Here is a 13225-nt window from a genome sequence, read left to right as displayed (position 1 = left end):
ACACAGAGGAATAAGGCAACACAGAGATGAAAGGGACCTTAGCAGAGAAGGGGAGAAGAAAGAAAGTGCAAAAAAACTTATGAAGGGGGTCAAGCAAGAGCTAGGACAAAGAAATGAAATAGAATAGGGTTGAGGAGCACCAAGGCATGCCTACTTCTTCAACTCTGTGGTGCAGTGTTTGGGTGCACAATGTGCCTGGATGCCTTCTTTAAGCCAATAGGCCCCACAGAAGTATCAATCCTAGATTCAATACATGTAGTAGATGGTGGCACAGCAGAGATAGGGAGCGAAGACACCCTGGTCCACATTTCTGGGCTATGACTAGACTATAGAAGGTCTCTGTCATTGCATTTGTAACACTGACAAATATAGTGGTACCTCGGGTTAAGTAATTAATTCGTTCCGGAAGTCCGTTCTTATCCTGAAACTGTTCTTAACCTGAAGCACCACTTTAGCTAATGGGACCTCCTGCTGCTGCCGCGCCACCGGAGCACAATTTCTGTTCTCATCCTGAAGCAAAGTTCTTAACCTGAGGTACTATTTCTGGGTTAGCGGAGTCTGTAACCTGAAGCATATGTAACCCGAGGTACCACTGTATGCACATTATGTGTCATTAAACATAAAAATAAAAACATCTCAAGGTTATTTATTCATTACTCACCACTGGGTATTAGAAATAAAGCTCTTTGTAAAGCCTGACGCTCCATTTCTTGCATATCATGCATACTTTCCTCTAGATCCTTTAGCTCTTCGGTCAAATGTTGTCTTAGCTCAGAAAGTTCATGAAGTCTTTGCTCTACAAAATTATTTCAGGCCACTTCATAAAAGAACCAATATATTTGAAATAACTACATTCAGTACAAATTTGCAATGGATACACAATATCCATAGGAAATGGTTAATAGTAAAAGCACTTGTTGAAAGCTAAAATAACTATATACAGTGGTGCCCAGCAAGACGAATGCCTCGCAAGACGGAAAACCCGCTAGACGAAAGGGTTTTCCGTTTTGGAGGTGCTTTGCAGGACGAATTTCTCTATGGGCTTGCTTCGCAAGACGAAAATGTCTTGGGATTCCTGGGGGGGTTTTTTCGCTCCCCACCCCCTTTTTCTAAGGCACTAAGCTGCTAATAGCCTTTTAGCAGCTAATCCGCTAATCCCTTAAGTCTTTAATAGCCGCTAATAGCTGCTAAACTGCTAATAGCGCTAATCCGCTAATCCGCTAATGGGCTTGCTTCGCAAGACGAAAAAACCGCTAGATGAAGAGACTCACGGAACGGATTCTTTTCGTCTTGCGAGGCACCACTGTATATGACCTCAACAACCCTATAGGGTTTATCACTGTATGGTCATCCCCATTTTTCCGATGGCAGGGGGAGATTCTACTAAAGGGGAAAAGCCTTCTCTCATAAAGCAAATAACATTCCACTTCTCCAATTTTGAGTGAAAAGCAGGAAAAGCTACAACAGGAAACAGCAAGCGACTTAGGACTAGTTTTACTAATAACTAATAAGATGATGATGATGATGATTAAAATGGTTACAAAGAGCACATTTCAAAATGGTTCCTTAAATGAACTACTAGCTGTGCAGTATAACCAGAGGAAAATACACACTAGAAAAGCTGCCATTGCTGTTCTGTGGGTATGGCCCTAAAAACCGAAGACTCACGGGCAAAGACATGAGTTAAAAGGAAACATTTTTAAAAGTACATTGCAGGAAAACCAATTTAAGTTGTTGGTAAAATATACATTTTGATCAGCAGAATCTGCAGTGCTTAGCAGTTTCCCCACTTCCTAAAGTATAAGACCCTAGCTTAACAGACCCACAGAAAGAGGAACAAGCGCAGATCTACACTCATGGTTTTTAACATTAAGGAAGGATTAAGGAATGGTTTCAATAACATATATGGACATATGACATCCTACTTTTAAGATTCATAATGCGTTATTAAAATGTGACACCAGAGGATGCAGCAGAGCAACCAGCAGCAGTTTTGATGAAAAAACCCCAAGGTAAAAAACACTTTAATTAATAAGTATGCCTTGTGACATTTTAAAATGACATATCTAACATCATTCTAACAACGTTACACAAATCAGTGTAGATCTAGCCCAAGTCTCCACTCCCTCAGATAATAGGTGCAGATTGGCTGCTGTGAAAAAGATGAGACACACTAGGGTATAAGCTTGTAAAGTATAAGCCTAAAAGTGTAATCATGACTGTTCAAATTCAAAATTCAAAAATATTTCTGATTAGCAAGCTACCACTAGTAATATAAATAAATAAAATCACTATCCCTCCTTCCTCAATGAACATATTTGTTTATGAAATCTTAATTAGGCATAAATCTGTCTATTATTTCTAGGTAAAAAAACATTTGAAGTTTTGTGCCTTTTTTACCATTCACACTGTCTGACTGGAGAGATGTAAGCGTTTCTGCTTCTTGTAGATCTTTTAGATTTGCATCTAGTTTTTCTTGCAAAAGTTTTTTCTTCTCAGATAATGCAGAACGTTTCATTTCTACAAGGAAATGCCTCAGAATTATTATAAATGACTATTGCAAAGTTGTATTTAAAATTTGAAACAGTTTTGATTACTTTTCAAAGTAAGTTCTGTTGAAATCAGTTCTCTCTACTTCTGTGTAACATGGAAAGAGTTGTGCAATGGATTTGATGGAGTCCTGGGCCAAATCAGGCCTATTCAGAGGGATGGTGCCACCTATTCATGGATTCAGGAAAAGTCCTCTCAAGGATTTTTCTTCCTCTCCAGAGAATTGCAACTCGTTGACTTTCAAACACACAGAAACATGACAACCCAGACTCTTAATTCCAGCCAGCAAAAATACAACCTTAATTATCACTCAATAATACATCACTCACTTTTTCCTACTTGTTGAATATATTATCCATTGCTTATGTGTAGTTATTTAACTGGATGGATTTGCTTACTATGCATTTTGAAAGTTAGGTTTCTGTGAGTGCTTAATAATGAAGAACATTAATTTTCCTTAGTTACCAATCTAATGACAACAGAGTATACAGTGGATGCAATTACCCTGAAGTTGACTTTTTCCAACAATGCTTGAAGCAGAAGGTTGCGCCATTTGCAGATCCTGCAGGTTTGCTTCTAGATGAGCAGCCAGCACCTTTCTTTGTTCTTTAAGCTCTTTTATCTTTTTATCTGTGGAAACACAAACACTTTGTACATTTATTGTACATTTATTGGACTATATATATTTGAAACTAAATAGTACTTTCTGCTTTTAGATAATAATCTGCTTTTAGCAAATGTACCAATGAACAGCTATGTAATATCAATCATTCATATGTATATTCCACTTGATTATCACAGGTTTATGAAGCAAATTGCAATGCTATAAAATTACAAAACAAACTTATGAAAACACAAAAACCATAATAAATGTTTAAAGCAAAGGACATAGTTAATAATATCCATATGGTAATGGGCTGCGACACACTGGTAGCAGGAGAGGATGACAAGAGTGGCAGAAAGAGTCAAGGATAATTAAATGAACATTTAAACATCTTAGTGTAGAGGAGCATAGCATAGTATAGCATAGCATAGAATAGAATAGTATCTAAATGTGGTTTTTTTATTTGCAGAATATGCATAGATACATTTTCAAATTGAGAGAAAGAGCACCAAGTGATACCAAAAACAATCCTAGTTGTGATCCAGAATCACTGTTTGAACAGAGTTGCTGGAAAAGACTTGTTTGACACCAGCAGCAGGCCTAACCAAACCTCCCAAAAAGAAAGTTTGTTGACAATATGTGGATAGTTATCTGAGCCTTGGTTTTATATGGACTACAGCTGAAGCTTCCTGAAAGGTACCATGGGTACTCCTCTTAAAGGGGCACCAAGGCCTCCCCTATGCTAGCATTTCCATGTCTTCTGGTAAGCAATTCGTAGAGTGGAATTTCTCAGGCCTATCCGGAATACTTGCTGACTGCAGTGTTCAGGTGGAAATCGTCAAAATGTTCAATAAAACCCAAAAGGCTGTTTTCTCAGATTTTCCATAAAAATAGCTCAAAAACGTTAATTTTTAAATTTCAACTTAAATAGGGCAACCCTAATAGAGCCAATTCTGTTCTATTTGTTTATTCTCTTTTGTTTGTTAATGTTTGGGCTTGAGTGATAGCTTCTTTTAGTGTATCACAACAGTACAGCAGCTGAACAGCCTTTTAATGAATTCATAGCAGTAGGTTATAGAAAAACCAACTTTAAAAGGGTGAAATTAATTTACTAGTGTTAGAATCAATTAGAATCAAGTTATAACAAGTAGTTAATGAGAACTTCTTGGTGAACACAATCAATTTAGTGTGGTGTTAAAAACAGCTTTGGGGGAAGTGAATCAACTAAAGACAAAGAAGGAGAAAAATCACTAGGGAAAGAATCAATTGTACTCTCCACAGAAGAATTAATTAAGCACTCAAAGCACTGTATAGGAAGTAATTAAGCACGTCACAGGGGAAAATAGTTTGGGGAAACTGCACCAAACCAACCTGGTGCAGTAAAACTTCTCAAAACAAGTGAGCAAATCACGAGTAAGGAGGAAGTAGTGACAACAGAAAAAAATGCAGTTAAAGGTCAGATGAGCATCCAACAATAAACTTTGCCTGCTTTAAGTAAGGGACGAAAATGAACTGCCACTCAAGAATGGGACAATGGAGAAGCATCTGACAGTGGTGATTTTTTTTTTCTGCCTTCAAGAGAGTTGAGCAAAATTATATTGCAGCTGGTGGTGTCCTGGTGTTCCCTGGAGAAAGGTTATGTGGGAAGTTTATATTTAAAAATTGGAAGAGTAATCCTAAATTAAGGAAAATTCCAAAAAGCAGCTGTCACAGCTGAGAAAATTCTAGACCTTGGCCCCACAATCTAGATGTCCCAGGGTGAACAAACACACAGCAAGGCCTTACCAAGATTTTAATGCATGAAGGAAATTACATTGGAAGACATGCCCCTTTTGATATCCTGATCACAGGTCACTAACAGTGTTCAGTGTTAACATCAACACTTGCATGGGAAGTAAGAAAGAACTCATCAGCACCCCAGTAAAAGACAGCTCACATGGAATACAGTAGATCGGTAATCCCTCAGAACTACTGTCTACAACCTCCTCGGATTATGATCCATCAGTGTGATCAAGGCAGCTTTGTCCCTAACCAGAGTTTATATTACAGTGTAATTCTATAGCAACCAGCTTAATATTTGTAAGTTTCCTTAAATAGTACTTCACATTTTAGCTAATATTATTTGAACTCGAATTAACATTAGACTATTTGTGTGCAAAGTGGCTTGATCTTCCCTACAAAATAATCAAGAAGTGTGCCAAAAGTAGTTTAAATGCTTTCTTTTTGTGTGTCTTAAAAGATACAGAAATCTATTTTTGCCACATTTTATTTTTGTTTTAAAGTGATACAAGCCTACGTGAACCTAGTAAAGAAAAATCTAAGGTTTCCATGTTTTAGTTTGACATTAGAATATAGCATAACTTTGCAAATAGTTTGGGGCTGAGGTTGTACTTACCACTCACACTTCCTGGTTGGGTAGTGGCAAGAGTTTCAGCTTCTTCTAACTCCTTCATATTTGATTTCAAACTTGCAAGCAAAACTTTTCTTTCTTTTGAGAGCTCATCTATTTCCTTCTCTGCAAAGTGAAACATGTGAGAACTAAGTGAGAATGTTCTCATGGAGATAAAAATAATACAGGAAGCAGATAAGTGTGCAAACAGAAGCATATTGAGGGTCCCTTGCACCCTTGGCAAGGAGCTGTATCAGCAAATGCTGATTGATGATAATCAGAGTTTTGTCCTCATGGCACATTAAAGGGAGCATGAAGTATGTTGTCATCCTTGCAAAATTCCAGAGCAGGAGACCCAGTGAAACTAGAGGCTCCCCTGCTCTGTCACAGTAGGGAACTGCTGCAAAGCAGGACCTTATGATGTTAGTGGGGATGAGTTAGGAGGCGGCAGCTGCTGTCACTATACAAGGCTCAGGCTCAGTTTGCTTCTTGCTGAAGCCATGTCAAAATTCTGCCCAGCATTCTATCAATGCTCATCTGACATGTGGTGCCCACAACACATTGCTCTGGTTTGCAAATGTGCTTATGGGTTTTAAAAAGGGTTGGCCACCACTTGGGCTACAGGAATGATACAATCATTATCGTTGCTGTTTATCATTTCTTTCTCTTTTGTTTACAAAGTGCTTTATGCAACTTTTATCTCTTTCATATCTTGTCTAGTCTGTGGGTTGGTGCCTTGCTCCTGGGGATTCAGCAAGAGTACACGTTTGGTAAATAACTTACACTACAATCCCATAATGGTCTGCTCAATACTAAGGGCCCCTCCAGCCATCTTTTTTGCAGAGAATTCATCATGATTTGTGCTCACAGTGTTATTGGGGGTATTATATGCATTGCCTTAAATACTGTTTACAACTGCAAAAATTTTGGGGTAGTCCTGCTGCTTCTTTTCCAGTCAGTGCATATTCTATAACTTCCTGCTGAAATTGTTTAACTTTCCATATCATAAACATTCTTGGGGTAGGTGGGAGGGGCAGATTCCTGCTTCTGTTGCACTCTTGCCCATCCAGACAGCAAGAATGTGGTAGCATTGGGCAAGCATTGCAAGAAAACATATAAAGCAAAATAAATACACCATTGATACAGCAGTATCATGCCAAGAGCATGTTGCTAAGTACATCTGGAACAGCAGAATACAACAGGAAACCACAGGAAGGGAAAGTGCCCTTGTGCTCAAATCCTATTTGCTGGTTTCTCAGAGTCATCTGGTTGTCTGCTGTGAGATAAAGATGCTGGACTAGATGGGCCATTGGCCTGATCCAGCAGCCTCTTCTTATGTTCTTAATTGCAGCAAAACACCAGTCTGGGGGCAGCGGGAAGGTAAACGGCGTTCCGTGTGCTGCGCTGGATCGCCAGATGCAGCTTGTCACGCTGGCCACGTGACCCGGAAGTGTCTGCGGACAGCGCTGGCTCCTGGCCTATAGAGTGAGATGAGAGCACAACCCTAGAGTCTGGCAAGACTGGCCCGTACGGGCAGGGGTACCTTTACCTTTACCTTTTTACCAGTCTGGGGGAGGGGGCAAGTCTTCTGGAGTTTATAATGCTAAGTTGATTCAGTTTTGCCCTTCCCTCTCTCTCACACACAAAAACACCCTCCTTTCCAACACCACATCTGCAAAACCAGAACAAGAACTCTGATCAGTTAAAAGTTTAAGCAAAGCCAAAAACAATACCTGGCTGTGCTTCTAGGCACTCTAAACCCAAGGAAAAGCAGTTAGGTTCCAGATAGTAACTAACAGTATGAAGAAGATACCAACACCACCCACCCTCATTCAGCAAGTTTAGGCTTGCCATACATCTGGAAAATTCTGGACATATTCGGAAATTGGATGCCTAAAATGGCATCTGAGGAGAATTTTTGAATTTTAAAAGATGTCTGGAGGTTCAGAGCTGACAGTCTAGGCATGCGTGGGTGGGCGAGGGCAGCTGCAGCCAGGGAAGGAGGTGAAGAATGCAAGGCTGTTGCCTCCCAGTAAAATGGGACAGCGCACTCCATCGGCTAGGGGCTGGCAGCCACAGACACCTCTGAGCCTCTCTGTCTCTCTCTCTCAGGATAGCTCAGCATGAGACTCTTAATCTCAGGGTTGTGGGTTTTAGTCCCATGTGTTGGGGAAAGATTCCTGCATTGCAGGAGGTTGGACTAGATGATCCTAAGGGTACATTCCAACTCTGCAAATCTAAATCTAAAATCTCTCCCTTTGGGAGAGCCCAGCTGTGCAGAATAGAAATATGCCTGCCGCCTGGTGCCTAGCCAACCCCAGAAAGAGGAAGATTAAACAAACAAACAAACAAACAAACAAATAAAGCTGAAGTTGAAAAATGTGTCCTCTTTCGGGAGTTTCCTTAAGAAAAGAAAAAAGATCTCTTGAAATCATGGACTTCATCATGGGGAAGGATTTCTTCAAGCCAATAAATCCATTTGGACTGACTCGAGGAAATTTCAAGGAATACTGTATATATATATTTTAAAGATACATTGCTCATGTTATTTACCTGGATTGAATTCTGCATTTTGAAAGTTGGGTTTGTGGGAGGGCTTAATAGTGGAGAACATGAATTTTCATCGGTTACCAGTCTAATGACAACAGAGCATACATACAGTGAATGCACTTACTCTGAAGTTTGCTTGCTTCAGCAAGTTCTGGAACAGAAGCTTGCGCCATTTGCAGATCCTGTTGATTTGCTTCTAGATGTGCAGCTAGTACCTTTCTTTGTTCTTTAAGCTCCTTTATCTTTTTATCTGTGGATACACAAACACTTAGTACATTTAGTGTAAGATATATATTTCAAACTAAATAGTACATTTTTGCTAATAATCTTCTTTAAGTAAATGTGTCAACAAACAGCTATGTATTATCAGTGAGTCATATGCATATCCACTTGCTTGTCCTAAGCTCATAAAGCAAGCAGCAATGATTTATTTTTGTAAAATAGAATAAAATGATGAAATCACATCAAATGTTTACAATATTAGAATGTGCTTCAACCTTCCAAAAGGGTTTTATGTGAAGATTGTACTTACCACTCACACTTCCTGGTTGAGCAGCAGCAAGAGTTTCTGCTTCTTCTAACTCCTTCATATTTGATTTCAAACTTGCAAGCAAAACTTTTCTTTCTTTTGAGAGTTCATCAATTCCCTTCTCTGCAAGTGAAAAATGTAAGAAGAAAGTCAAAAAGTTCCTTCCCTCACTCCCTAAGAATCCTAGGAACTAAAGTCTTCCCCTTACAGAGCTACAATCCAAAGAAAGAATAATTGGTCTGACCTAAAGTGTAGTTTTGAGAGTGGGCTGTTGTATCCAATGGAATGGCTGTTCACTCTGTTGCGAGAAACTAGACAGGAGCAAAGATTTGTGGGAAGTAGGACGGACTCCCTCAGTTTTCTGGATTCACCAATCAGAAAGTACTAACTGAGTCAGTAAAGAGAAAAAACACCTGCCTACTTCCCCATACCTTGGCTCTGGAAATTTCTATAATAAAATCTCTTAATTGCTAAGTATCTGAAATGTAAGGAACACCCGCTCCGGAAAGCGGCGGGGGGTCAGCGCGGTGCTGAGAGTCAAGCGCTACTTCCTCAGAGCGACGTCACATTGCTGTGATCGGAGAGCGTTCAGCATCTTCTTGAGACAATTTGGATTACAAAAAAGAAGTACCCGTGAGTAGGGGAGACATAAAAATTTAAAGAAACTAAGCTTTTGAATACGGAAACGATTTGGGACTTTAAATTTCTTTTAAAAGATTCGGCTTGAAGCGGAAAGGCTTAAACAGGAAGTCAGCCTTCCGCCTGTAAATAGAAGAAAGCAAAGACTGTGTTCGCTAATACCTGGAAAAAAGGGACTAAAAATAGCTAATCTGAAGTCTTTGGAAAGACTAGTCCCCCCCCCCCCCGGGAGGCAGGGAATGAGAGGGGGGGACTTTAAAAGACTTTTACTGTCTGTGGAAAAGAGGTTTTAAGCATCAGAAACCACCGCTCAGACTCCCTGGTCCTGAGCTGTCAAAACTGAAAGTAAGCCTTGGAAAGGGATCGCGGAAAGCTTTTAAAGAAAAATATAGTTACAACAGGGCTAAATTTGCTACAGTTTGATTTTGTATCTTAAAATATTGATACAATATTGCTATAAAATCGAAGCAAAAGACGGAAGATACTTTATTTCCTCGGACTTTGTGATTGTTGGGTCCCCCTGGTGGGCATGGACATTGTTACAAAGTAAGCAAAGTTTCTTAGTAACTTTCCACTGTTTGGTTTTGGAATTGAAAACAAGTTGCAGCTGCAGTCTGACCTTGAGACGACAAGATATCTTATGGCAGACGGAAAAGGGAGAACAGAACTATATCAAGAGAAAACTACTAGATCAGGCAAATCCTTTCTCCCAGGAAGAAGAGGATCTCTACCTGACCCAACAGGAGGTGCCTCTGCACAACCAAAAGGAAAAGGGATGCCAACAACAGAAGAGTTGATAAGTGCAGGATTTGCAAGATTACAAGGATCAATAGACAAATTGACGGAAGAAGTTGCAGAAACGAAAAAAGAGGTGGCAGAAACAAAAAAACAAGTGGCAGAAACAAATAAAGGGGTAGCAGAGGCAGCCTCTAAAATAGATCAGAATACTGCAAGTATTAAACAGAATACGGATTCAATTAAACAACTGTTGGAGGAGTCTGTTAAAACAAGAAAGATTGCAGAAGAAGCCAGAGAAGCTGTAGCTGCTACTGAGGAGAAACGACCACCGATGAACAGACAACTTGAGGACCATAGAGCAAGATTTTCTATGATTGAACTAAAAGACAAGCAAACTAATCTTAGAATCAGAGGTGTGCCAGAAATTGAGACAGAGAGTCTACGGGACCTTCTTACACAAGAATTTGAAAAATTTTGGGATTTGGACCCGGGAAAAGAGGAATTCAAAATAGTAAGTGCTTTTCGACTGGGAAAAACAAACAAAAGGATTAAAATCAGAGACTGTTTGGTCACATTAAGATCTAAAGAAGAAAGGGACAAGATTTTGGGACTGCGTTTTCAAAAACCATTGGAAATTTCCCAGTCTAGAGCTGAAATTTTCAAGGATATTCCGAAACACCTTTTGGACCTCAGATCCAAATACAAGGATTTGGTCACTCAGTTGAGGAACAACAACATTATATTCAGGTGGGAATTTCCTGAAGGGCTTTCTTTTAGCCTCAAAGGAAGAAAGATAAAAATAAGATCAGTGGAAGACAAAAACAGTTTTTTGGACGTCTACGGGGAAGACCTACAGAAAGGAACGGTGGACTTATTAGAGGAAAGAAGGAAGAACGCCGCAGAAGCAATGTTGAATCTGAACTTGGATAAAAAGACACCACCAGGACCGGAAGGCGCGTCTGGAGGATTACAATAGAAAAAAATACATCATGTCTCTGCAACTTTTGAGCTGGAATTGTAACGGTCTAAATTTGGTTCGAAAGAGGAAATCGATCTTTCATATTTTAAAAAAAGAACAATTGGACTTGATTTGCTTGCAGGAAACACATGTGACTAGGCTCCATAGGAAAATCCTAATTAATAAAAGACTGGGCCAAGAATTTATCTCATCTGATAAAGTTAAAAAAAGAGGAGTAGTAATTTATGCTAAAGAGAGCCTGTCACCAAAATTTATTTTCAAGGATGAGCAAGGAAGATATTTGGCAATTGAAATCCAATACCATGGACAGAAATATTTGATAGTGGGGGTATATGCACCAAATGATGGGAAATCTGATTTTTTCAAAAAGTTGCATGAGATATTGACGGACTATTTGGAGTACAATGTGATTTTGATGGGAGATATGAATGGAGTAGTTTCAACAAATATGGACAAGGCACAACGGCAGGTAGTCACCAAAGATGGGAGACTACCGAAAACTTTTTTCGAATTGACTGATAACTTGGACTTGGTTGATATTTGGAGAACTAAAAACCCTTTAGGAAGAGAGGGAACCTTCTTTTCTGAAGCCAAAATGACTTGGACAAGAATCGACCAAATATGGATCACTAGAGGACTGGCACCGAAGACAAAAAAAAGTGGAAATCTGCCCAAAGACTTGCTCCGACCATAATGCAGTAAAGATGGTAATGAACCTACTACCAACTGGTTCCTTTAGATGGAGGATGAATGACTCTCAGTTTAGAGATGAGGAAATAGTCAAGAAAGCCCAGAAAACCCTGAAAGACTACTTTGAGATAAATTTGAACACCACGGTGGAGAAAAGAACTGTTTGGGACGCAAGTAAAGCTGTTATGAGAGGATTCTTGATACAACAGAATGCACTTAAGAAGAGATTACAACAGGAAAAAAGAGAAAAGATATTGGAAAAGATCAAGGAAGGTGAAAAGAGACTGAGAACAAAACCAAAATCACAAGAAATTTTAAGAGAGATAAAGTTATATCAAGTACAGTATATACAAATGATAAATCAAGAGATTGAATGGAAGATCAGACAAATGAGACAAAGAACCTTTGAGTCAGCAAATAAATGTGGAAAGTTATTGGCATGGCAAATAAAGAAGAGACAGAAAATGAATACAATAACAAATCTGGAAGTGGAAGGAAGAATTTTACAGAATCCTGCTGGGATTAGGAGTGCCTTTCAAAAATATTTTAAACAGCTCTATTCTCAAGAACCACAGAAAGAAGTAGATACAGAGGAATTTTTGAAAGTGAATGGGCTACCGAAAATACCTCAAGAAAGTAAATGCAAACTGAGTAGTAGGATAACAGAACAAGAGGTTGAGAGTGCCATTCAAAATATGCAATTGGGCAAGTCTCCAGGACCTGATGGGTTGACTGCAAGATACTATAAATCACTGAAAGACTGGTTAGTTCAACCTTTGAAGGAAGTATGTAATGACATACTCCAGGGGAAAAGGGCACCAGAAACGTGGAAAGAAGCTGTTGTGACTCTTATACCAAAGACAGAATCGAGGAAGCATCAACTTAAGAACTATCGGCCTATATCAGGCTTAATGTGGATTACAAAATTTTTGCAGCTATCTTGGCTAGAAGACTGAAGAAAGTTTTAGTAGAGGAGATCCACAAGGACCAAGCAGGTTTTCTCCCAGGAAGACATTTATCGGATAATGTGAGGAATATAATAGACATTTTGGAACTTTTACAGGAAAAGCAGCTTTGATATTTGTGGATGCGGAGAAAGCCTTCGACAATATTTCTTGGGGTTTTATGAAGAAGAATCTCCAAGGTATGGGGGTAGGCCAAGAATTTGAAAATGGTATAGGTGCTATATATTCTGAACAAAAAGCCAAATTAATTGTTAATAATGTTCGGACCGAGGAGTTCAGAATAGAAAAAGGAACACGACAAGGTTGCCCTATCTCCCCTTTGCTTTTTATATCAGTCCTGGAGGTGCTGTTGAATATGATTAGAAAGGACCAAATGGTCAGAGGGATACAGGTCGGAGCTAAACAATATAAATTAAGAGCATTTGCAGATGATCTGGTTTTGACACTACAGGAGCCAGAATCTAGTGTGAAAAGAGTTTTAGAACTGATTCAAGAGTTTGGCCGATTGGCAGGATTTAAATTACATAAAACAAAAACTAAGGTTTTGACAACAGAAATTGAGAAAGAAAGGTTTCAGAATGAGACAGGTTTG

The 13225-nt window shown here is 39.2% G+C and overlaps 1 protein-coding gene across 5 annotated transcripts in view; it reads right to left on the bottom strand.

The window, feature by feature from the left end:
• CCDC7 (coiled-coil domain containing 7) overlaps positions 1–13225 on the bottom strand; it is a 143166-nt gene that overhangs the window by 71311 nt on the left and 58630 nt on the right. For all 5 annotated transcript variants that reach the window (XM_083405869.1, XM_083405873.1, XM_083405872.1 and 2 more), the window contains exons 29-34: positions 8626–8745; positions 8218–8343; positions 5550–5669; positions 3055–3180; positions 2401–2520; positions 662–796 (exon numbers count right to left, since the gene is read on the bottom strand). In XM_083405869.1, the coding sequence (XP_083261995.1) occupies positions 662–796; positions 2401–2520; positions 3055–3180; positions 5550–5669; positions 8218–8343; positions 8626–8745 (747 nt within the window). The remainder of the gene's footprint in view (positions 1–661; positions 797–2400; positions 2521–3054; positions 3181–5549; positions 5670–8217; positions 8344–8625; positions 8746–13225) is intronic.

This window comes from Podarcis tiliguerta, assembly GCF_965153285.1.
Source record: "Podarcis tiliguerta genome assembly, chromosome: 12".
Classification (NCBI taxonomy): domain Eukaryota; kingdom Metazoa; phylum Chordata; class Lepidosauria; order Squamata; family Lacertidae; genus Podarcis; species Podarcis tiliguerta.
This window is presented reverse-complemented; position numbering and strand designations above follow the sequence as displayed.